Raw genomic sequence first — 25,167 nt, forward strand, 5'->3', positions numbered from 1 at the left:
GGTTCTTCATTGAAATGCAGCCCTTTGGGAAAGCATCAGAGAAAGCCCTGGCTTGAGGGAAAGTCCTCTGTTTCTATATATGGCACTGTTTTGCTTAGGACAGATATGTAGAGGAACCCCTTCTTCAAGCTAGTTTTGTTCTGGCACCTTGCAGAGGCCCTCAGATGAGATTGCTGGGAATGAACTCCAAAACAGGCCAGCGACTCTCTGGGGAAGGTATGAGGGAAAGGGGGATGGAAACAGGAGGAAGGATTTGGTCTTTTAAGATTTTTTTCTCAAGAGGTAAACTGAAACCACTGAATTAATTTTATGCTAGCCAATAACAGCTGACAACAACCCAGCATCGCTTCAGTGTTGGCTGGATTGTATCTGTTCCTGAAGGTCCAACTGCAGTCCGTTCTCAAACTCCTGCTTTCCCGCTCCAGGCTTCTAAAGAACAACCTATATTTAAAAGGTATTTCCTATATCTGTTGCCTTGTCCACTGGCAGTATATCTTGTACAGCTGTTTTAAAGCTGTCTTAGAGATGAGGGAGAGACAGATAGGTCTTGTCTTAGTGCAAATTCCCTGCTCCAACTGCACTCCTATCATCCTTCGGGAAATATTTTCTAGGCTCACAGGGGACGAGCCTTAGTTTCACGGACCTGTCTAAAGGGACATAACAATTGTTTCCACAATAGGAGCTAAGCTCAAGGCATGGTTGTCACTGTCAAACCACTATTTAGGTTGCTCGGCACCTTTTTAAGCAGTGAGTTGCACGAACTACTGTGCATGGATATGACTCTTCTGCCTACTGGAGCATGGCTCATTGCTAATAAGGAGAGGACTCCGAATTCTTGAAGGCCTTTCATCTGGTGAGCTCCAAGAATTCAATCAAAAGCCTGCACCACCCAGCAAGGGTGGGGCCCTACACCCATTTTGCAGAAGGGCAAGTCATAGCATAAAAAGGTGAAGGCGATGGGGTTTCAAGCAAGGCCTCTAATTTTGGAAGCCTGACATCAGAGTACACTTTCTCTCTTCCCAGAAGTGCTGATCTGCTAGCGCTCCATGTGAAATCAGTGGGCTGAACTGGGGCTGCTCAGCCCCTTAGGAGTCAGACATTGGGTTTATGCTAGCAAGAAACCCTCTTGCCCTGCTTCCCCAACACATAGAATTGCCCAGAGCCACCGAGTCGGGAGCAGAGAACTGGCTCTGAGCTCCCTCTTCCCCTCAACTACTAGACTTCATTCCCTCCACCCAAAATGAAAAACGACGTGATACTCTCCAGCAAAGTTGATCTTTCTCACTCTCCCTTTCTTTCTTAATTATATTACTTGTGTGTATTTAATGCAATCCCTCTAGCTGCTCTTCTTGTGTCCCAGTTCCCTGGGGCGCGGCAACTGGTGCCAAAACTACCGTGAACCAATCAGAGAAATCTGCAAAGCTGGGCTGGAGCCAGCCCCAGTCACGGGAGCGGTCTGACTCCAAGTTAATTCCTTTCAAACGTGGGATGTGGTGGAAAGTGCCTTGCTACCGAGGGCTACCTGTGCCATGACGCGCTAGGTGGACGCTGCTCTGCCCTCCTCGTGGATGACCGATCCGGGGACATCGGTACTGTACAGCTGGGAGGCAGTGCCAGGTATTTAGATGGTTTGTGACTGGTTGACAGCCAATGGGCACAGAGAATCCAGAACAATCACACAGTTTCCTCCCTCTAGACAAGAGATCCATGGAAAGGGGAAATTTTTTATGCAGGGAATTTGGAGAACAGTTAAGGGTCTGTTTCTGGCCCCAGAAAAGCCCAATAAGGCACCTTTGCTGCTGACTTCAACAAGAACATGATTAGGCTCCAGGGAACCTGTGTGAGCATGCAAGAGGGCATGGGAGAAGCCATGAAGCCTGGTGTGTGTGAAATCGGATTGATAAGGAAAGGGGCAGGGATGCAGCCCAGGGTGGGAGCAGAGAAGATAAGCACAAAGGTGTAGGCAGAGGTGGAGTTCTGGAGAGCTTTGGAAGTTGGGCAAGTGAAATTGAGAGAGATGCAGGGAGCAGTGCTGCAACGCATGAGAAGGTTGGGGCAGAGGGGCAGGACCCCTGGGCTGAGGAAGGGGCAGGGAGAATCCTGGAATGGAGACAGGAGAGAAATCGCAGCCTTAATGCTGGTAAAATTGTTTTCCATGCTTTGTTTGGAGGTTCTCACCATTCTGACCAAGAAAATGGCATCTTACCTTCTTTTTTACAATACTTCCAATCTGGCATGTCCACAGGCCTTGGCAGAGAAGGTGCCACATGCCTGAGTACCAATAGCAAGAGTGAAGATGCTGTAAGCGGTTGCTTTTCAGTATCTTTTTTGCCAGTTCTCTGCTCCCTGAACACAGATCACCTTCCGAAAGCACTAGCTAGCTTCTGTGCTCCTGAGGCTCGTGCAGAGGCTGCAGTCTCATGTGGAGAGCAGCCCTTTGTCAGGAGGCACCTCCTGAGCAGGCGCCGATACGAGCATGGCCATTCAGGGCAGGTGCTCTTCCCACCTCTGGTTTTGGTTCTCCACTCCCTTGCCCAGAGCCTGCTTTTGAAGCCTGCTGTGCTACACATGATCGTTTTGAGGTTTATTGTTCAGCACAGAGGAGAGCGGTGACTTCTTTCTTTTTCCTGTTCTCTGTTTAAAAGCAAAAACACTCTGGAAACGCTGTATCAGAAAGCCTGTGAATACAAAGCTGAGTGTGGTTCTGTTTGTTTTCTTTTGAGAAGCATGTAGCTCGGTTACTCTTAAAGTTTTGATTTCCCATCCTGACTTCTACTACAGCTAAGGCACAACTATTAACATCCCAAGCTGAACCTCGGAGAATAAAGCAGATCAGATCAGGCCTCAATTAATAAACTCGGGGGCCTCATGTAGCTGTGATGCAGGTGTGTTGGGGTTAGGGATTACATTTTAATTTTTCAGCGTGCTGTCATTGCTGAGTTTTAGGATATAGTCTGTTAGGTATTCAGCACGGGATTAACTCCCCTATTGACATGCTGACAGGTTCTGAAAAATCCCACCCTTCAGTGTGAAAGGATATCAAATGTTATAAAGTGAATATCGTTGCACTGACATGAGGGTTTTCTGGTTTCTTCCTGGGTGTCTGTTAAGCCTTGCCGTACATGCAGGATAGTACATGTGGAAATAGTAATTGCAAGCCCATTATTATTATTGCTATAATTTATTATTAGTGTGTTTTTTATTTTATGATGCCCACGTGTGCAGGTAATTCACAGAGAAGTACACTTACACCTTCGGAAGGTGGGAAGGCTTAGTTAACTGCAATAGCCCTGGATCCAGGTTTGATACCTGTTTCTATCATAAAACTTCCTCCCTTGACTTCAGGCAAATCACTTTGCAGCAGCTTCTGACAGCCCTGTTGAATTGAATAGCACTTTGGGAGTGATTCAGCCCTGGAAGAACTGTGCTGTTGGCTTTCAGCAAGGGGCAACTGGTTCAGATCCTCTTAAGTCTGTGTGCACCTGCCCCTCTTCAACCCAGGGAAATAGCCTTACCGCTCTGCAGTGGGGGGAGGGAGGGATATGAGTAAGTCAAACTCTTAAACAGTTGTGAGTTGCTGACTATGAGATAAGCCAGATACGAAGGCAGATAAATATCTGTTTCAAAGAGGTTACTGTCTAAATAGAAACTACACAACAAATATGATTGTCTTCTATCTTACAATAACGACCGCAGTTCCTGCCTAATAACTGGTACTGGAGAAGGCTGACATGGCTTTGACGGCCTCACTCTGGCAGGGTACGGAGATCTCTTATCTAGATTTGGGGAAAGCATCCGAGGCTCTGGGTGCTGAATCAGTCAGTGGGTCCCACCTTTGCAAAGAGGATGACGGAGCGGTGCTTACGTTACATCAGAAGTGCTCCTCCAAAGGAGGTGGCTTGGGGCTGCATTCAGGCTGCCTGCTTTGGTGTCTAATAGATGAGGAAGACCAATTCAGATTACCAGAGAGCAGTGACCCTAAGCTGGGCTTATGTGAGGAGGGCTGCAGCTAGAGTCCTGCCCAACAAATGGGATCCAACCGTCAGTCCATTGAATCAAACGTGGGTTGGCCGGTCTGCCTGTCGGAAGGGTACGGCCTTCCACGCGGTGAAATCAGAGCTGCTAAGGTGAATCTTTCCAACTTCCTCATCTAAGGCTGGCTTTTTACAGCTTTGCAATATGTCTGCAGGATGTTTTCATGAACCGAATGTTTGCCAAAAGTTCACAGATCAGTTACAAAACAGATGTACTTTTTTTTTTTTCCTCCCTTTCCTACTGGTAAGGAAGAGTTTGTGCAGTAATTGCAGGCAGGTTGGGAGATGTTTTCTTCATAATTCTCCTTCTTATGAAATGTTTATGAAACACCTTCCACAAATCGGTTACGCAAGCAAGCTGAAGAGCTTTGATCATTTTCCATCGCCCTCAATATGTTTCTTAGTTTGTTTTGCTTTTTGTTTTTGTTTTTAGGCCAGAGATAGGTAAGAAACAATCCATCCTTGGCCAGGCCCAGCAGATGTGCTAGCCAACTAAGGAAAGGACGCTCCTTCCATCCAGTCACCCTTCCTGTGTTTTTCACTCTGATTGCCTGGGGGCAGCTGACCCTATTTTAAGGCTGTGAAAACATCCACTTGAGATTTCCAAGTGTGATTCCTTTCCTATCCCGGAGAAACCCTAGGTAGCTCTACGGACGGGTGCCGCCACCTGCCGTTCCCTCCTCCGGAGGAGCTCCAAGCTGCTCCCAGCCTTGCCCGGAGACTCCCCTCAAGCCCAGGGGGAAGAAGGTGCCTGTAGATTCGCAGCTGGCAGCCCAGGCTCCGCACCTCTCCCTAGCTGGATGAGTTTGCAGCCCATTACTTGGTCCCGCTGGTTTACAAGTCTGTTTTTCCTTAGACAGTGTTATTTCCCCAAATCAAATTCAATGGGAAGAAACTTAGCTTTGCTCCCAATGACTTCTTGTTCCCCATTCCCTGTCTGGCCTGATTGTCGTGTAAAACCAAGGTCCTGAGGAACCCCAGTGGGATCTGGTCCTGGTTTTAACTAAATCACAGTTGCTTGCTTGCAATGTTTTAGCAGGGTTCCCATCAAATACCTACATGAGGTGATTCGGTGATAATTTCAACCTTTTTTTGGTTCCTTAAAGAAAACTTTTCTTGTATTTGTAGAAAGTGCTTGTAAATGAGTCAGATGCACTGGGAAAGGAGAAGGCAACTCCTCCCATTGTTTTATTAATTTGAAATTTACATTATTTTAAGGGAGTCTCATGATATTGAGTGGCCTCGCCCACAATGTGTGTGGTTTTTTGGGGTTTTTGGTTTTGGTTTTTTTAATGTACAGTTGGTAATACTGCCGGTTTAGCCAGGGAAAAAATGAAGGTGCAGGATTTGCATAAACCATCCCAAAAGTTTTGGATATACCCCGAACTCTTGCTAATGAACAATTAGCCAGCTGCAGGCCTGTTGGGGAGAGGAAGAGGAGGGAGAGGTAAATTTGAGCCTAAACCCAATGAAAATAGGTGCAGGGGAGAAGGATTTGTCAAGAACACACAGGTTCCCGCCCACTGCGCAGGAGGGAGCCAGAGAATTCCAGGGACGGGGGAAGGAGCAGTGGGAGATGTTGTTGTTTTTAAATCAGGAACCGGTCCTTTGCCAAACCCACCTCCCATTCTCATATTGTGCGATGCCGGGATGCAGCTACACACCCCTTTCACCCTGGAATGCTTCCAAATCATTCCGCTTGGCAGCTGTAAAAATTGATTTCAGTTTGGAAATGGCTCGTGCTTCTTCAACACTTCACTCCAATTGGGACCATAACTTAGGCGGGATCAAGTGCCTTGTTCTCTAAGACACGGATAACTTTTCTTTTTGGGACTGTTCAGACTTGGATGACGGCGTTGTGTGAGGGAGACACGCATGAATTGCAAGCAGGAGTAATTTTTAAAAAATAATTATTTATTTTTTTCTTTTTGGCTCAGATGACTTCTTTTTAATGAGCCGTCAAAGAAAAACGTGCATAAAACCATTTGCCTGCAATGACTGGATGGCTCAGGAGTAACGGTGTATTCTCCTGAGCCTTTTCTCTGACATTTAGTAACTTAGACACTATCCGCATTGATAGTGATCAAGAAGATCCTTCCATCTGATTTTTTTCGCCAGGCTAAGAGGGATGATCATGCCAACCTGAAAGGTAGGAAAGAACTGGAATTTGTAGCATGTATAACTCTTGTTGCAAGGAGCTAGTATTATTGCAAAACTAGTTTCGGCAATATCCAGAGCTATAGTTGTAATGAAGGGAGATGTTGTAATTCTCTTCCCTTCATGCAGGACCTTCCAAAATGCAGAGGTTATTGTTACAGGGCCAGCTCCCTGCACTGCAGCTGCGAGCCTCTTGCGATCACATTTTCTCCTTCATTCCTGCTCCTGTGGGGATTTGTGTGTTTGTTTGCTTTAGTCAAATTGAAATAAAACCTCCTGCAACCAAATATATTCGCTTGGGCCATTGTTTTTAAAAGCTGAATTTCTTGTCCCCCTCTGCTGGTGGGAGGTTGTATGACCTAAAGTCCACATCAGCACTGCAAGACCCCGGCAACCACGACCCTGCTTGTCTCCTGGGGGATGTACTGCTTGGGAGTAATTTGATGGGAGATGGTGAGGTTCAGCCCTAGTAGTAAGAGTGAATCTGCAGTGCTGAGCCCGTGGACAGGGTTTTCAAGAACCTGTCCTTTCTGGTGTCCTCCTGGTTTTTCCAGTCCGTGTGAACTGAAGCGTCTTCTTGAACTGGAAAGGCTTAGATGAGGAATGGGACTCATGATGTGAGCCTTATTCCAGGCATCCTCATGCTTAGGAAAAACTGGAGCCTAAGTTTCAAAATTGTTTTCTTGGATCCTTTGTTAGAGAAAATGCGTTACAAGAGCTCTGTATGACTTTTCTCTCTCCTGTGCATGGCATCTGCGCAGAGACGCTCTTCAGACAGCTTTCAGAAATTAACCTAAAAACTTCTAAAATCTCCCCAACCAGGTCCCCCTTTCTCCTGCCCCAGTCAGCCTTATCAAAGGATTTAAGCTAGTACAAAGTGATGTAACAGTTTTTTCGTTGGGGTTTTTTTTTTTTATTATTATTTGTTAGGTTGATTGGTTTTTTGGTTTTGTTTTTTGTTGCTTGGGTTTTTTTTTTTTTTAAATGTAGTTGCAACATTAGAAATTAACATGGAGACTATGGAATAAACCAGAAGCAAGGATTCCATTCTGGTCCTTGGATAAATTCTTCTCTTAAGAATGTGGACTCAGAAGTCATGATTTTTTTTTGGTAGACAGGAATCTTTCTTGAAGATTAAAGTAGGTCAAAATGACCACTGGACAAAGGGCTGACATCTGTGAACCTTTCCAGTTCTTTTTCCACAGCTTGTAAGGAAGCAGATTTTTCCTTGCCAGACCAGTACAATTTTTTGTTGCTTTCTGGTAGAAGCTGACCAAATACGTTTGGTGTCTGTGGTGCTGCATTTTCAAGTCTGGATGATTACACTGCTTTTTGAGGTCTTTTACTTCATGACCTTTCCTTTCCCATCCCCTCATACCTGCAGAACAAAATGAGAGGCCATCCATAACCAACCCCACCATCGGTTTGCAAGTTGTGATTTATAACGGAGAATTGCTTTGTGTCTTCCTTATAACTCCACAAAATGCCTCAGTGTGTTGTCTGAGGAAAGCACTCACATGCTTAAAACTTGGTAGGTCACTGGAACTTGGTTACTTCCTAAAGTGTTTTAATCAGTGTGTTTTAACTGAGCAAACTCCAAGCTTCCCCTTGGCTTGGCAGAGCAGGACAACTATGTCCATGTTATAAACTGGAGAGCAGAAGTGGGGAATGACCATGCCATTCTGCAAAGCCAGGGATGGAAGCAGTGAGTCCTGACCTCTCACTTTTCCCTGAAAGGAGCCTCTTCCCGATCCTTCCAGCCTCTCAGACTCCTAGCTGCCCCACGCCTCCTGCATCCCCTTGTCTCTGCTCCCTAACGCTACAATTACTTTGTTCTTTTTCAGATTAAAACCGAAGACCTCAGCGACTCCTTGCAATCTACAATCCCCCCTAGGTCAGGTCACCTTGTGCAGGGATCATCAATGATGCCCGGAAGCCAAATCGCAGGGGTAAGTGGCTTTGCTGCTTGAGGGATTCAGACGTCTGAAACGGCACTGGTTAGTGAACCTCCGGAGAAGAGGCTGGTTTTGAGACACTTGCCAATTTACGTATGCGTTTTGAATGTGGCAAAAGAAGACTTGAGGGTATGATGGACTAAATTGGAAAAGTGAACCTGTGTTGGCAAAAGCCAGCTTCCTCCTCAGCCTCTTTCTCTTCTGCAGAAAGATTTACATGGGTTCACAGGTAGACTGGACACATACTTGGAAGAGATTTCGTTTGAGGGTTTACTACGTAGACAAACCACACCATGCTCAGGAAATCCCTTGAACTGAAAATAATTGGAGACTGAGACAACACCAAGGGGAAGTGTTAGATATACATGCCCTGGTCTTCCTCTTTCATGAATGTCTGGTTAATGCCATTGTTGGAGATAGGATTCTAGGCTAGATTAGCTCTTGATCTGAACCACTGTAGCCATCCTTGAATATGTTGCCTCAAATTGATTTACACCAGAGAATAAATTAATTCCTTGAGGGAATTTTTTTTCACTAAGGTAAAAAATTGGAGATTAGCACTTAACTCTTATTAAATTCTAGTGGGAGTTAGATGCCAGAAGGCCACACAGCTGCTCCATAATCTCTTCCCTCATTCTTTCGCGGGGTATTCAGATCCCTTACACAACTGAGGGACTGTTCTATTTCCTCAAAGCTTCAAAACAATTCTTGAGAAGCTCAAAGACTCATTTTCTTGAGTAATGAGTTCCTTCAAAAATGTACCTCTAAAGAGAATTGGGCTTATTGGGGCATATTTTTTTGTGTGTGTCTATCCCAAGCAAATGCAAAAAAAATACAGCTGAAAACTTCAGATCCTGGAGTACCTCTGGATCTGTAGCTCTCCAGTGCATGAATTAGACAAATCTGCTGTGTTGGCAGTTAAATGAAAATTATGAATGGGGTGAAGGAACAGGGAAGCTTTATGAGAGGTGACGCTGTGCAAAGACCTTTGTGTTCCCTTTGCTTTTTCCCATAGGATATGAGCTCTCTTCACACCCTGCAGCAGCTTGTATTGCTTCCTGGTCATATGCAGTCAGTTCCCCAGTTTCTTCTGTCTCAGTCTCAGGCCGGGCAACAAGGTAAGAGAAATAAAAGCTGTCAGGGCATTGTTATGAGCAGATACATATCTAGGAAAAACGTCCCTTCTCGTGACTGTTGCTTTTAACCTGATCTGTTACGTTTTCCCAGCAGGAGGGTGTCTGTTCCCCTGCTATGTTCCATTTTCCCCCCTGTACTAGTTCCCACCCCTGGGATGATCCCGTACGCCTGTAGCTGCTCCGGGAAGGGTCCCACTCGGGAGATGCTCCTGGCACCTGTGGCTTGTGTGCACCAAGAGTGCCACCTTGGGGCCAGTCTTCGCAGGCTTGGTAGGGATCCTGCCTCTGAAATTCAGGACAGCATCTGCTTGACTCTCAGCAGAACAGCAAGGAGCCTGCTCCTTGGGGAGCAGTTGCAGCCTGCCTGGGCTCCCAGCCTCGCTGGGTTAGCACTCTTCATTTCTTCCAGAAAACTGATGAGAGGTTGAGTTGATCTCTCTAAGTACCTTAGAGGGAGAGCAAATCCAGGGAAGGAGCTGAGCTGCTCTGGTGGAAGGACGATGCTGGCACTAGAACAAAGAGGTCTAACCTAGCCAGGAGCAATGCGGGGATGAGAGCTGAGAAGTTTGGAGTTGCCAGTGGTTGTTCCCAAATCTCGCTCCAAGCCATGGGGCAGGAGAGGACAGGAGGTCTAACTACTTCTGAAACACAGTGTAATCAGCTCCACGAAAGGGATGAAAGGACTGAGGGCTGAACTCAATGCTTGAGAAAGTCCCTCTGTTTCTATTTTTACTGCCAATATTTTTTATGGCATTTCTCCAACAGCGGGGATACAGGCGTGCCATTGATGAAGTTCTATGCTGCTTATGGACAGACAAACATAAGCTTTGATCCATAACCTGACAGATGCAAAGGGGCTTGGGTCCTTTGCTCACATTCTTGATTTATTTCGGCACAGAAGTCCCTCCATGTGAATCAAAATTCAGAATTAAAACCTTAAAATCTCTGCAGCTGGAATCCACTGGTACATATACTCCAAAAGAAAACCTGTATTGTGTACGCAAGTGGGAAACCTATTTCTCATTGAGAGTATATAAACGCTTCTTGCTACCAAATGATGCTGAGTGATGTGTAAAGAAACTACTTGATGTGTATTTACCAATACTCTAGAATCTAGTTTGTTTGAAATGGCAGGGTCAGGATAATCTATTGCTTACTGCCTGCTTTTATTCATATGCAATAGGAAACGCATTATACCGCAAAACAGAACTTGCTTCCTTTTATAGAGTTAGAGTTTCTTCTGTTAAGTGACTCCCTTTGGCAGCTATAATCCCTTCAACAGATGGCCACTTGTTTGGCCATGACCCCTTTTGGTTCCAGACTTGATAAAGACTGGAGATCCTGGCCAGTAGCCGGCTTTTTGTGCAAGAGCACTTGCATTTGAATAGATGATTGCCAAGTTTTAATGATCCTTTACCATGTGATGCACAGCCACTGGGGAGTGAAAGTGAAGGCATAGATTGGTTTTGTGGAATTAGTTGGTTGGTACAGATACAGTTAGAGTGTTCTTCATACCAAAGAGATGCACAAAATATTCCTGAAATTGTCCCTTGGGCTTTCATGGGAACACCTTCAATGTTTCCTGAGTTCTGACTGGTGGGTACAGCAGTTCATGGATTTCATGGCCAAAGAGACTTGATTGTGGGCTTAATCCTTCCAAGAGGACACGCATTTTGGTTCGGTTTTCTTGTTTTAAAGCTGGTTTTAATCCAGATAAGTTCCCAGTTCTGATTCATTGTGCAGCCTTTCAAACAGCTAATGCTGACACACTTGAATAAGGGGGTGAGAGCTCCGTGCCATAAAGGTGAAAACAAGCAGCCAGGTAGATGCTGGGAATGCTGTCAGCCAAAATATTGCTGCTGAAGTCTTCATCTTACGAAAACACAGCCTCGGTCTCATCAGCTGTCAAACCGGTGAATCCTGAATCCAGTCCATAATTTTCATTTGGGCTAGAGCTTAGCTTTCGCAAAGGTGTTCAATCATGATTTTAAAGACTCCAAATGACAGAGCATCCGCCATGTCCCTAGGCAAGCCATTCCGGTGATTAATTACCTTCACTGTTAAAAATGTGCACCTCATTACCAGCCTGCATTTGAAATTCAAAGTTGTTCCAGCATTAGAGAAGGCTTATTGAAACACCAATCTAAATAAATAAATGGGAACCTGCACACGCAAACCTAAATTAAAAAAGGAAAGACAGAAAGAGAGAGAGGGGAGAGTGATTGATTCTGGAGATGATCTTTTTTTCCTTTTTTTTTAGCAGAAGTCCATAAATTTCTATAGTTTTCCCTATAATTGTCAGTTACAATCAATAGAATATATTGGCTGTTTCAAGAAAGGTTATAAATCCTCACTGAATTCTATAGGCTTCACCCACAACAGACTTGAAGAACCTAACTAAATTTCTAGGGGACTACACTGCTTCAGTTGCTACTTAATCCTTTAGGACGTTCCTCGTAAGAGATATAGGTTTGTACGTGGCAGTTTGTCAACTGAACAATTACGCAGTCTCTATAAATACTAGTTTTTGTTAGTTTTATAGATTTCCCTTCTTTTGTCCTTTCATCATTTTGTGTCAGCTTATATATTCCGAAAGAAATTCAATTTATTTGAAATACAGTAGGGTAGAGAAGAAAGGGTCAGATGGCTTCAAAATGACACTTCAAAATGAAATGTATAGTAGAAAGCAGAGTGGGTAGGCTCATGAGATTAACTGTAGGATCAGGATTTTTTTAACAAGATCAAGTGGCTGAAAGTTGCAGTCAGAAAAGCTCCTATTGGAAATAAGATGCATGGTTTTTTAACAGCTACAATGATTAAGCACCAGGAGAGATCACCACTAAGGATGTAGTAAATTCTCTGCTGTTTGACATCTAAAATCAAAGTTATGTCTATGTAAAATGTCTGTGCCCTGGTTCAGCCTTAGGTTAATGAGCTACATGCAGGGATCAGTGGATGAGATATTTTACCTATATCATTACTGTAATAATCCCTTTCAGGCTAAAAAGCCATGAAAAGAACCTTTCCTTTCTCATAATCCAATTCAGAGCCACCCACATTGGTAATGGCTGGAATCCTCCTATTTTGAACAAGAGCTAACGTTTTCCATTCAGGGCTTCATGAGCCTTTCCTGTGCAGTGATGTTCAGCTGCCTGGGTGCTGGTGAAGGAGCTGGTCTGACCAGATGTGTCTCTCTTTCTCTCCTCAGCTTTGCAGCCAAACATCCTCTCCTTCCCTCAGCAACAGGGCAGCCTTCTCCTCTCCCAGCCGGGACCCAGCCTGGCATCACAGGTAACTTGTCTCAACACACAGTCCCACACTGAGAAGCACCCACCTACAAAACGTGCCGCTTCATTAAGGGCAAATGGCAGAGGAAATGGTGTACTTTTCTATTGTTGTGACTCTAGGCATCTTTGTTGTTGTTTTAACAGGCTGTGGGCCGTTCTGGACTCCCTGGCTCATCAGTTGAACCCCACCTGGATGTACCCCAGCATTTGCAAGTGGCAAAGCACCTAACTCCATCAGGAGCGTCTGAGGAACCCAGTGACCTGGAGGAGCTGGAAAAGTTTGCTAAGACTTTCAAACAAAGGCGAATTAAATTGGGGTTCACGCAGGTGAGCAGCCTCATCAGTGGGAAGGGTGGTGCCACCTGTGATGTGGACATGTTGGGCTGGGGGAGTTTGTGGCAGAGGCATGGATGGAGGAAGGGCTGGATTAGATAGTTCGGGTTTCTTTGGAGTATCCCCTTCCAAACACATGAAGAGACAAACCCTTCCTAGCACTTCATTACCACGACTTCATTATCTCCACCTTCTCCAGTACACAAAGGCCTCAGGGGTGTGGGGCAGGTTCCCATGGGAAGAGAAATCACTTTCCCTGCAGCACAGGTCAGGGAAACAAGGCTGAACCTATTCTGGAAGCAATCTGAGAGGTGGTCTGACAGCAGGAAGCTGTGAGGGGTTTTTCTGAGCTCATGTTGTGATCTGGATCCTCTCTGGCAGGGTGACGTTGGACTTGCCATGGGGAAGCTCTATGGCAATGATTTCAGCCAGACCACTATTTCCCGCTTCGAGGCTCTCAACCTGAGCTTTAAGAATATGTGCAAGCTCAAACCCCTGCTGGAGAAGTGGCTGAGTGACGCAGGTAGGTGACATTGCATGCAGAAATGCCACCAGTCTTGGCCAGGATGAGAGGATCCATCCAGGACCCTCCAGTAAAAGCCAGGAAAATCGAAGCTGGAGCTATGACCTCTCAGATCCGTGGCCGGGCTGGTAACAGACTGCTTTCCCCTGCGGATCACACGGCGGGTGACACAGCAGCCAAGATATCAAACCACATCTGTCCTTTCTCTCTGGCAATTTGGAGTCTGGGGCAGTCCCTGCATCGCCTCTTGCTGTGTTGCGTGGCCTGGGGCAAATCACTGGGCTAGTCCGTTCAGTCCCTCCTGTGTAAACTGGGAGGAATAGGAAGGGACTCCTCCTAAAGTGCTCAGAGCTCTGCCCATGAGCTGTAATTAGAAAAGGAAGATATCGCACAAGGGGAATCCCCAGTAGCAGCAGGATTAGGCTGGTGTCCTCTGCTGACTGCAAACTGCTGCAGGAATGACATTAGTCTGATGTGCTTCACCCAGCCCTTCAGGAGTTGCGGGTTTGACCAATTTATAATGTCAGGAGGTGTCTCAGCTACATGAGGCCTGAGCCCGGAGGTGTAAGTCAACATCCTTAACTGTGTGAAATTGCATCATTGGAAAACGCGTGGTGCCCAACAGAGCTGGCTGGAAACCAAGCTGGAAAAAGGAAAAAGAGTGTGTTGATTAAAATCTTAGCACTCATATTTCTTTCATGATTTGGACAAGATCAGTGATGGATTTGGGACTGCTGGAGCAATTTTAATCATCATCAGAGGAAGGATCAACAATGTAGGAACATTTTGCTTATTTTAGGAGGTGCCATAATTCCCAGAAGGGATCTAGGAATGAAAATAACTATCTTCTTGAATATCTCTTTTCTCCTCCCTCTCTCCCCAGAATCTGCTCCTTTGGATTCTTCCATGAGCACTCCCAATTCCTACCCCTCAGTGAATGAGATGTTTGGACGGAAAAGAAAGAAGCGAACCAGCATTGAGACCAACATTCGCTCCACGCTGGAGAAAAGATTTCAAGATGTGAGGGGAAAATCTTGCAATGTGTTGTGAACTCTCTCTGAGTTTGGCATTTGTGAGGTCGTAGTAGCACTGAATCCTCATAAAGAGAGATCTCTTTTTTTGTTTGTTTTGATAGCAGGTTAGAAAATGCTTGAAGGGGTTAACAGGAAAAATGTCAAAAACAAAGAAATTGGATCAAATTATTTATTTGGTAAACCTCTTCTCTTTGGGAGTTGCGGGCCTGTGTCACTGGGACGGTGTGGCCATGGTGCAGCATGGAAACAGATGCCCCGTTAAACAGGTCTTGTGAGACCCACAGATATTGCTGCCGAACCATTTTACATTTTACGTTTTAAGACTTTTACATTTTAAGCATCAAGATTTTCAAGAAAAATCACTACAGAGAGCAAACAGGGCTTTACATCAGTAGGACTAAATTGTGCATTGAAAAGTTTTCATCAAAACTGGTTTTGACCAGCCCCCATTTTTTCTTGGCTTCTCCCTCATATCTGATCATATAAAAATTTCCTCCTAAGACTGTCAATGAGAACAAAAGACAGTCATTGGCAGATCATTATTGGCACCTCATTTTTAGCTAGTATGAGGCATTCTTTGTAGCGGGAAAACTGTCTTGGCATCTCCCTCTGACTCGGACCAAAACCCGTAGAGCTAAATACTGTCAAATGCACCAGAAAATAAGTGACTCAGAAGAAAGGATAGGTACTATTATTTCCCTTTATAAATAAAGGATGGAGGAAGAAAAAGAAATGGCTTTTCTGAGATGGTGCAGGTAGGCGTACAAACAGCACTCAGAGCTTGTGTGTCCTGTGTGGTGATAAGACCACCAGTCATCAGCTTCCCCCAAGCAATGATTTAGGTGCTGTTAAGATCAAAGAGCGTGGTGCTTTATGCAATAACAGGGCCAGGGACTGTGACTCATCCCCCACTGATTCCATGAGACTTGATGTTGAATCAGTGGTGCTTTCTGGTTCACAGAACATAATCTCTCACCCAAATATTTACCCTTTGTCTTAGAAGCAAATTTCCTCCCCTCCCCAGTTTACAGCCAACGTCACCTCTGCCTTTCCAGCAGCAGAAGCATACATTGATGCTGTACGTTACAGCTCTTTGGGGCTTTCTTTAACCTCCTGCCCTTTCTCAGCAGAACCCCAAGCCCAGTTCAGAGGAGATATCCTTGATAGCAGAGCAGCTCTCCATGGAAAAGGAGGTGGTTCGGGTCTGGTTCTGCAACCGGCGCCAGAAGGAAAAACGGATCAGCTGCCCAATGCCATCCCCCATCAAATCACCTATCTACAATTCCAGACTGGTGAGAGACTTTGGATTAAGGAGTTCTACATGCCATCCCAGACAAGAAGGGGAAAGGGTGGGGGGAAGCAGTAGGGTTTGCTGGAAAAGGAAACAGGCCAGGACGCTTCCTTGCACACACAAGTCCCTGAGCTGCTGGCAGGCAGGCCCACTCCACAGTCCAGGGTGGGACTACACCTGCAGGAGTGTGCAGAGGGGCAGCTGGGCTAGCCGTGGATTGGACATGTACTCAACATCCCAGCTTGAATGGAATCTCATGCCCGCACTTACAGAACATTTATTCTATTAGTGAAAACAATAGAAAGAAAATACAAGTTTCCTAGAATGTGCAGGTCAATATAACTGTGGGATAATTTATTCAAATAGGAGTGCTATCCCAAAACTTCTCACCCTGAGATTGGTAAATAAAAGCTTTCCAAAGCTAATGGAGTAGGAATCAGCACTCCATGGAATGAGAATTGCATCCATTCATGTCAACAGAGTTGTTAACTCTGAAACCTAATGGTAACCATTTACATATCGGCTTGTTGTTTTACAACTGTGCAGAACTGCAGAATACACTTCAGTGGTGTTAACTGTCCTTCTCTCATGTTGTACAATCACATTTTGGTAAGTGTATTTTCATTGCCAGGAAGGATGAGGAAAAGAGAAACTGTTGTGAGAGTTGGTGAAAGTGTGTCCTTGTAATCTACTGTCAGTGGCTACTGTGGATAACAAGCTACTATTGCATTTCTTCTAGTTAATAGTTGCGTAGCTGCTTCCACATATAAAAGTGGCAGGAACCTCCCTACGGTGTTGTTAGTGCCAGAGCACATGTGAGTGGGAGGGAGAGTACGTATTTGCAAGCAATATTTTATCTTGAAATCTTCTGGGTTTTGGAATTATCCATCAGAAGGCAGGAAAACATCACAAGAAGTTTGGTCACCTGTTGCACAACACATTTGGTCTACAGTCACAAACACAAAATGCTGCTTGCAAGCCATGAATTTTTAAAGCAGTAGCTTTGGTGAATAATTTCCCTGTGAGTGCGTTGTACAAAGTATGCCTTTGCTCATCAGTCATTCTGAACAAGTGTCGCCTGTAGTTAAAGTATCACAGTTGAACAACAAATGCCCCAGGCTCGTTTTGATTGCAGCCACCAAATTACTAATTGTCACCTGAGAATTCTCACCCATCAAGAACTCCCTAAAGCAAAAGGGATTATTTGTGCCTAAAACCAGAGCTGGGAAGTTTCAAACTGAGAATATCCAGCCTGAAACATCCAAAGGGCAGCAGCTCCTACCAACTGGATCTCGGGACTTCCAGGAAGTTTGGCTTGTGTTTGATAATTTCAGGCTTTTCCACAGTTGATCCATAAATTCAGACCTATGTAGAGAGTGTCAAGCACGTGTAATACTCGTTTTGGTTTCTTTCCATGGTCTTGGATATGGGAATGGTGCTTCTACACTAGAGTATAAATAGAAGTATCTGTGGGAGCCTCAGATGTAGATAAGAAGCCTGCCTGGGAGCCAGCACACTCTAAAGGGAATGTGAAAGGAGTGGCATTTTGTGATCTATACCCTCATAGCGCCAGCTGCTTACTGTTCGCTTCTGTTTCTCTCTAGGTGTCTACCTCAGGGTCCTTGGGGCCCCTCTCTGTCAATCCGGTGCATAGCACCATGCCTGGGACAGGTAAGCCTTGAGAAACCTGTCTCCCTCACCATTCCTTCCCTCCTTTGCTCTTGCTCTCTGACTACTTGGTCTCTAGGTCACATTTTCAGGCCACTCTTAATAAGACCCTTGGGTTTGACCAGGGAAAGTATCCCCACGTAACTAGTGTACCAGGGATAAAAACAGCCAGGTCTTTCTCTTGGCTGGAACGACGAGATGAAAAGCTTCCTGGGCATGATAACATTCCCAGGATAATCCTAGGCAAATTTTATTGGCTGTTTAGGTTTGGGAGCCAGGCACACCTAGAAGCCAAACAAGAGGAGTGCCTGGGGTTAGGTTACTGCGTTGCTTCAGCAGAACACAGTCAGATCTCCTCCGAGAAGTGGGATTCACAGTCATAGAAACCCAGCGCTACAGAGGGCGCAGTCCTGGAGACCCCCACCCTCTGCGGGGCAGACAGTGACCTGGTGAACGACAGCATGGGGGTACAAGATATGGTGGCAGCGTTTGGGCTTGGGCTGTCCTTAGCAGGAAAAGGAGATCCCAGTCTTATTCTGCTTTCTCTGCTGCACAGTAACATCATCGTGCTCCCCAGGCAACTCCAGCAGGCCCTCGTCCCCTGGCAGTGCACTCCATGCCAGCAGCCCCGGCACAGCCCAGAGCAACTCCAAAGCTGCAATGAACTCGTCCGGTTTCAACTCTTCAGGGTAAGGCAGCGCGGCCCCACAGCTTGCTCCTTGGCAAGGGCATCGGAGGGCTTGGGAGAAAAGCAATGGGACCTTAGTGAAGAACATGCAAGCCCTTAGAGACTCCAGCAATGTGGAGCTATGTGCTGGCACGTTCTTACATGAAGCTTCACATCTAACCTGAAGCTTCTTGTGATATGGCTATTTTTCTGCTTGAAGACAAATAGTACATCAAGTTTTGCCTGAAAAACTGTGCTGGTTTAAAAAAGGGAAAAAAAACCCCAAACATCCAAAAACCTGAATAGAAATGCTGGCCATAAGGACTGTCCTGAACCAGCCCCTTGTGTGGAGGAAGCAGAGAAAGGCTTGTTTTGCTGTTTCTGCTTGGATAACCCCCTCCACAGCCAGTTTTCTCTCCTGCAGTGCCATCCAGAGAGCTCTGCTGCAGAGTATCTATTGCACAGTGGCAGATGAACGAGGATTTTCCTCTGCCCTGCCTTTAGATGCTACAAAAGCATTAAGCCACACATGTGGGCTCAGAGCCCTCCTGGTTATTTCACTGAACATGCCTCTGCCACAGCCTGTGCTGCTCAGGCCTCCCTGTACTGGTAGTTTCTGCTCCATTGCATCAAGGATGCTGTGTTAGTAGGAAGGCAACAGGGAGCAGAGGGCGTTACCCGTAGCTGCTGGGCTTTCTGAGTCATGGCTCATCCTGTGCCGTGAATCAGAGCTCCTCTTACGCGAAGTCCAACAGCCGGGCAGCATGTGAAATCACGAGCACAATGGAAGATGTTGCTTAGAAAGACAGGGGTTTTGCTCTGAGCTTCCTGTAAGATCAAAGGATCGTTTGCTGGCTGCCAGGTTGAAGTAAGGTTACAAACGAAGTAATAATGATTTTTATTTCGAGGGAAACCATTAACAACATGGCAATTGTAGCTCTTATTCCCTGTGTTGCAAACAGATCTTGGTACCGATGGAATCAACCTACCTACCTCCACTGAGACGACTCCTCCATCATGTGTAAAAGGAGCTCTGGCTTCCAGCTATGGACCAACTTCTCTAGGAACAATGCTTGGGGCAACATCTGGCATTCCAGTGCCTTCAAAATGCTGCCAAATGAAGGTCTTGTTTAAGGGAGCCCATAGCAGCAGAACTCTCCAGGGACTCAAACTGCAGCTGACCTTCCCCAAGGATTCTCAACGCCAACAGTGACATTATAATACTCTTCCAGGCATTCACTTCAGGAATGAGCCCTTGCTTAGCACTATTAGCATGAAACACTGCCCTCTGCTTGCAAATCTCTGCATTCACACTGGATCGCCTGGCAATCTCTAATCTGGAAGGATTTCTGTATCAGGACCCCCTTTTCCCCTCACTCATTTCAGAGCTTCCCATAAGAAGGGTCTATCATGCTGTTACTATCACGCACACGTACCATAAACCCCCAAACTGAGCCGAGGTTACCCAGTTCATTTCACCAGAGACCTGTGTCTAGATGTGAGCCTTGGTTTTCAATAGACTTCCAAGGTCAATGGCACTGTGCTTTATCCACTGCCAAACTCGCTTTGCTTTGAGCCATTCTGCTCTGTTTCTAAAGGTGCTTTTTTTTTTTTTTTCCCTTTTTTGCTTTCTTTTTTTTTTTTTTTTTAATTAAGTATTTTAGAGCCTTCTTATTTTTTCCTTTTTAAAAAAAATTGTTGTCTTTTGCAAAGCTTGTGTCCAGGTCTTGTTATTGTTCGCAGCTGGCCTCACTGCCCCACTGGAGGACGTCACTGTTTGAAAACCTTGGGTGAACTTCTGACTCCATTGAACACAGAGCAGTTTCTGTTGATTTGATGGGACAAGGATTAGTCTTGACCTTCCCTTCTTTCTTTTATTCATCCCTTGGGTTTTATCTGATACCAAATGAAAACAACCTCTCTGGAGTAGAGGTGTGCATGTGTTCTGGTCTTTCCTGAACTGTAAGTAACGTAGTTTGCCTGTTCTCTGCAGCATGCTCTTCTGTTCCTGGGAGGACAAGTTGATTTGCTCAGGTGTGAATCTTGAGGTTTGTGTGTGCAAGTGTTTCTTAACTTCATGAGATGCCAAAGTGTAGGAAACTTCAACTTTCACAGCATATCACCAAGGAAATTGTTGTTATGTCGCAACTCTCCACTTGAGAAGAGGTAGATATTTAATTTTGTTAAAGTAGACTTGAGTAATACAAATTCCCGGTCAGGTTGTCTATGGGTACAAGTAACTAATTCAGTGGAACTAGAGTAAGTGAGTGAATCTGATTCACAGAATGTAAATAGACATTTTTGAGCAGTAGACTTTTTTTCTGATGGCTTTTTTTTTTTTTTTAGGTAAATGTGAGCTTTTTTTTAAAAGTAAAAATCATCCTTTGTCACTTCTGGGGAAAAAAAATATTTGATCCATTGTTTCTTATGCTATTCATCGAGTCCTGTGTGATGAATTATTACTATAGGGAGTCTGTGGACCTTAAGAATTTATCAGCTACCTTCACACAAAGTATTGAGCCCTACATGCACATTGTATATAGAACTGCATTTGTTGCTTTGAGTGAGGTTTTGTTACAGAAGCAGACACTGATAATAATGAGAGAGGACTGGAAAAGATAAGGTAACATTTCTTGAAAAATGGAAATAAGAAAATATTTCTTTTTTTTTAAATACTAAAATAAGTTTTTTCAAAATGTTCTAACACAAAAAAGGGAGAAACTGTATTTCTGTTTCCTGGATTCCCTACCACCACTCATTTACCTCTAACTGAAACACTTTCATCATATCTGTTTTTCAGTGGAAACATTAAAATTAAATGAAACTTTTTTTTTTTTCAACAAAATCTGTTGTGATTTAAAAAACATTTTATGTTGGGAAAGCAAGAAATGTAGATGGGAAGTATTATTCCAACTCTCCTGATTGCCATGGCCCTTCTTCTGCCATTAATTAAATTTTCTTACACGCTTGGAGGGTTGATTTCAAGCCTTGTTCTCCATTGCTTTCCAACTAGATTTAGAGATGTGAAATGAATTATTTGAATATAATCATTCTAAAGCCAAGCTGCAGCAGGTTTGGTACAGCTGCACGGGGGGGTTTTCCTGGCAGATTGAAGGTTCCCGTTACTGTCTCTAACAGGGACTTCCCTGCAAGAACTCTCTTCTACAGCTAGAGTGACGGGAATTAAACGTGACAGCTTTTTCTATGGTGTGCCTCCATCACAGGATCCTTGAGGAGAAAACAAATTCTCCTCCAGCCAAGACAATGATACTATGACAGTATTTTAAAACAACTGTGCTACGTCAACTACATTTAAACTTGGCTAGCTGTTCGCTGGGTCAGCTGGAGGGACGGATCCTGCCAGCGGGCCCTCCCTGCGTGAACCTACCCCTGCCCTTTGCCTCCGTGGGACTGCTCCTAACGGGGGGGCTCTCCAGGTGAGCTCAGGCAGGCCCTGGGGACACAGAGCAGCAACATCTGCTCAGCTCCGCTCCAGCACTGGCTCTGTCCTGCTGGAAAAGCCTGTGTGACCGCTGCTGAACGCTAGTAGTGGAAGATCTCTAGAAACGAATGCACTCACGTATACACAACCAGGGACTGCTACTAGATGTAATCCACACACGAGGTCTTTGTTACTGGGTAGAGAATTGGGGTTGACAGGATATTTAAGTATTTTGCCTGATTTGTTTCCATTAATTTCATGTAAGCAGCTGAGCTAAACTGGCTGGGGGCTGATGGGGTGAGATGAGGGGATCTGTACTAAAATGGTGGAGGGTAGAAGAAACAGGAATGAACAAATCAGCAGAAATGTTTTGCAACTAAAACATGCCAGTGTTTTGTTGGAAAAAAACCTTTTCAGGGTTGTGTTTCTCTCTAATCTGGTCTAAAAGATTTCCAAAAACTATACTTTTACATGAAAATTTCAATTCTGTCATAGTTTTTAAAAAAATCCATTCAGAAAACAAATCATTGACCTGTACTCGTGTGCAGATAAAGTGTGTGAGAGGAGAATTTTCCTCTCCTGTCTTGGGCTGGGATGGCATAAACCCCACGGCGTACGAAGATGAGCCAATGTGCATTGACGACTCAATCATACCTGCCCCGGCTGATCCCTGGCAGCTGCACTGCTGTGGGCTTGTGTCCTTGGAGAAGAAATGCTGCAAGTCCTAAGGGAGAGGTGTGGGTGGTGACTGGCAAATTCATAACCCCTCCCTCAAGGAGCTGCCTTTCCTCTCAGGCCTCTCACTGAAACACCTCACAGGGGCTCGGTGAGGGCTGGCCAGCACTGTGAGAGGAGGATGGAGGACAAAACAGTCTCTTTTCATGCCGGCCTGAGAAGTGATTTGCATGTGACTGTTCACTGAGTGTGTTGCATAAAGTCAGCAGGATTTGGATTTTGACCAAATAACAGCCCAGGCCAGGGATGAAAAAGAGGGGTGGCTGGCTGTTGCTTTGTAATTATAAAGACCCCTTAAGGAGTTTCTGGATCTTTCAGCTATAATTTTACGATTCTTACTCAAAGCCAGTTCCACATGAAAAAGATGTTCAAGTGGTAGGAAGGGATCTTGCTCCAGCCTCTCCCTCCTAAGATACAGACCTTTTAAAATTAATACTCTACATAATGGAAACAAGTGCATCACAGGATGGCATGCTGCTAAGAAAATGACACCCTCTCTCTTTTACTTTTTTCTTTTTCCCTTTTTTAAAAAAAAAGTTGGCTATTATGAATATTTAAAGATTAGCAGATCGAAAGAATGAATTTAAACCACCGATCTGTACCTTTGGGACGCTCTATTTTATTTTCCTTCCTGAATGACCTTGAACAGATTACTTAATCCCTATTAGGCAACGGTGATGATAAGCCTCCCCTTCTCCCAGTTCTCAACTTGTGCTAAATAGCATAGTTCAGGAATGATGGACATCACAGCTGACACTGCTGCCAGTCATCACAGAAGACATGTAGAAAGCTCTAGTTTCCAGCTCATTTCTACTGTGAAAAATCTCAAGTTATTTCACTGATTATAAGAAATTATTTAAAAGCTCAGAAGTGACCATTATGATTGCCTTCATAACCCTAGCCTGCAACTTTTACCCAGTAATTCCTGCATTAATCCTATACCTGGTAGCTGAGCTGTAACTTGGCTACTGACTTCAGAGTCAGTTGACAGTCTCCTTAAACACGGGGTAAAGGCTCCCAGATGGTTGAGTCTTTTTGTCAAAAGAGACCAAAAATAAAGTTGTGAAAGGCAGCTATTTACAATAATATATTTACAAGTTACTCTATCTGTATACACTCTTATAATATAGAGAAGATACATCCAGATCAAAATCTGGCTCTTAACTGACAGGGACGATTCCATTTAATTTTTAGAAATTCCTCTAAGTAATTTGCTCCCAGAAAAGCAGCACCGCATAAATTTTTGAATATTATTTCTGAAAGCTGGGAGGCAAATGACAAATGTATTAAATGCTGAATAATGGTATCTGCACATCAGTACTGCAGCTGAGATCAAAGCCAAGCTGTGTCAGGTGTTGTGCAAACACATCATGAGAGCTGATCTCCACTGAAAAGTTTATAAACACAATAACAAGTCTCTCAGATTTATTGATAAACTGGTCCTGAATAGGAAAACAAACAGTAGCAGCTGGTTTGTTTCACAAAAAGCTACAGCTGGGAAGGTAAGGTCTTCATCCCCCTGTCTTCTAGGAATACTTCCAATCTCACAGGAGCATCTAAAGGATTAAAAATATACAGAGCAGGAAATTCCAGCTTTCCAAGGCTGAGAGTCACCTCTCACAGCCACAGATAAACAAGGCAGGGAGCAATTGTTCACAAGCAGATGTGCCTCACAGTGGCTGTAAGGACTCACGTAATCTGCTGAGCGACCTCGTCTGCTACCAAAGCAGCCCTTGTGCCTGAGCAGTCTGCACGCTCTGTCCTACTCTCCTCTTGAGGAGAAGAGCTCCTCTGCTCCACCACCGTTAGGGCTCAGGCATCAGTGATGTGAACCCCAGGAGTGAGTGAAGAGCTGAGCTGCCAGCTCAGTCCCTCTCTAAAACACCCCTGTGGGTCCCATCCCTATCGCCTGTGAGTATAAGGGGTGTAACCCCACTTATCTTTTGGTTTTGTTTGTGGTCTGGATATTCACAAGTTCTCTGGAGAAACGGGCCAGATCCCATGCAGCTCCAAAATCAAATCAAGGACGTGATACGCCTTTGGAAGTTATGGTCTGTCTGTAGGTAGACCTCTCTCTCTAGTTCCTGCTCTTCTCAGCCAGAGAGAACTGAACTGTCACCCTCAGAAAATAAAATGGACAAATACTCCTGACTTCCCTCTCTGTTGACGGCTGCTGGAGTGCATATAGGAGATGCACTCCTATTAACGACTGACATCAAGGCTGACTTTTCCACTTAACTGCTGCAGCAACTCCAGAGCTCTAAGGGAGTGTGCAGACCAGGTAGGAGGTGGGATACCTGATACATCCATGATGTTTAGCAGTGCCCAAGTTCAAGCAAGACTGGGAAGGGCTGGAAAATTAACAATTTGCTGTTGGTGTTTAATTTCTTGTATTGTTCATTCCCCTTTCTTTCCTCCTCTGTTTCCACCTATGAGGAGAGTGAGTGCAAGCTGGGAGAACAGGGCTCTGTCCCTTGCCCTTCCCAGCTTTTCCTGTGGCCTGAAAGGAGACTTTGAGCATTTCTATGTGTCCAAATGATCCCTCATCAAGTGCCTTCATCATTCCTGATGCTCACAGCCTTGGGACTTACAGTCCTGGTAGAATTAGCATAGATCCTAACACTACAAAACAGTGCCTTCAGTAGCTGGGTTTAAGTTCAGGCTCACCTTTACAGATGTCAGCAGGGACTAGTGCCCGAGCTGCACTGGGACCCCCTTCTGCAGTGTCTGCACAGCCTGTGGGCTTGCTTCAGAGTGGGGGCCAAAATGCTGCAAAGGAAAGAAAAATAAGGAAGTTTCATCTCAAATATAAGAGCAACCTATAATCTACAGTCCCAACTAGAAGTGTACCTTAATGTATTACTTTTATAGCTTTTATAACACAGAGAAACATCCTATGGAGAGC

The 25,167-nt window shown here is 44.9% G+C and overlaps 1 protein-coding gene across 1 annotated transcript in view; it reads left to right on the forward strand.

Moving 5' to 3' along the window:
• POU2F3 (POU class 2 homeobox 3) overlaps window positions 1–19,087 on the forward strand; it is a 41,295-nt gene extending 22,208 nt beyond the window's left edge. Inside the window, exons 5-14 of the mRNA XM_074848821.1 lie at window positions 8,036–8,140; window positions 9,162–9,264; window positions 12,491–12,573; window positions 12,714–12,896; window positions 13,284–13,425; window positions 14,309–14,445; window positions 15,590–15,751; window positions 17,355–17,421; window positions 17,975–18,107; window positions 19,048–19,087. Of these exons, the coding sequence (XP_074704922.1) occupies window positions 8,036–8,140; window positions 9,162–9,264; window positions 12,491–12,573; window positions 12,714–12,896; window positions 13,284–13,425; window positions 14,309–14,445; window positions 15,590–15,751; window positions 17,355–17,421; window positions 17,975–18,107; window positions 19,048–19,087 (1,155 nt within the window). The remainder of the gene's footprint in view (window positions 1–8,035; window positions 8,141–9,161; window positions 9,265–12,490; window positions 12,574–12,713; window positions 12,897–13,283; window positions 13,426–14,308; window positions 14,446–15,589; window positions 15,752–17,354; window positions 17,422–17,974; window positions 18,108–19,047) is intronic.
• Window positions 19,088–25,167: the final 6,080 nt, after the last annotated feature.

Source organism: Strix aluco, chromosome 23 (assembly GCF_031877795.1).
Source record: "Strix aluco isolate bStrAlu1 chromosome 23, bStrAlu1.hap1, whole genome shotgun sequence".
NCBI lineage: Eukaryota > Metazoa > Chordata > Aves > Strigiformes > Strigidae > Strix > Strix aluco.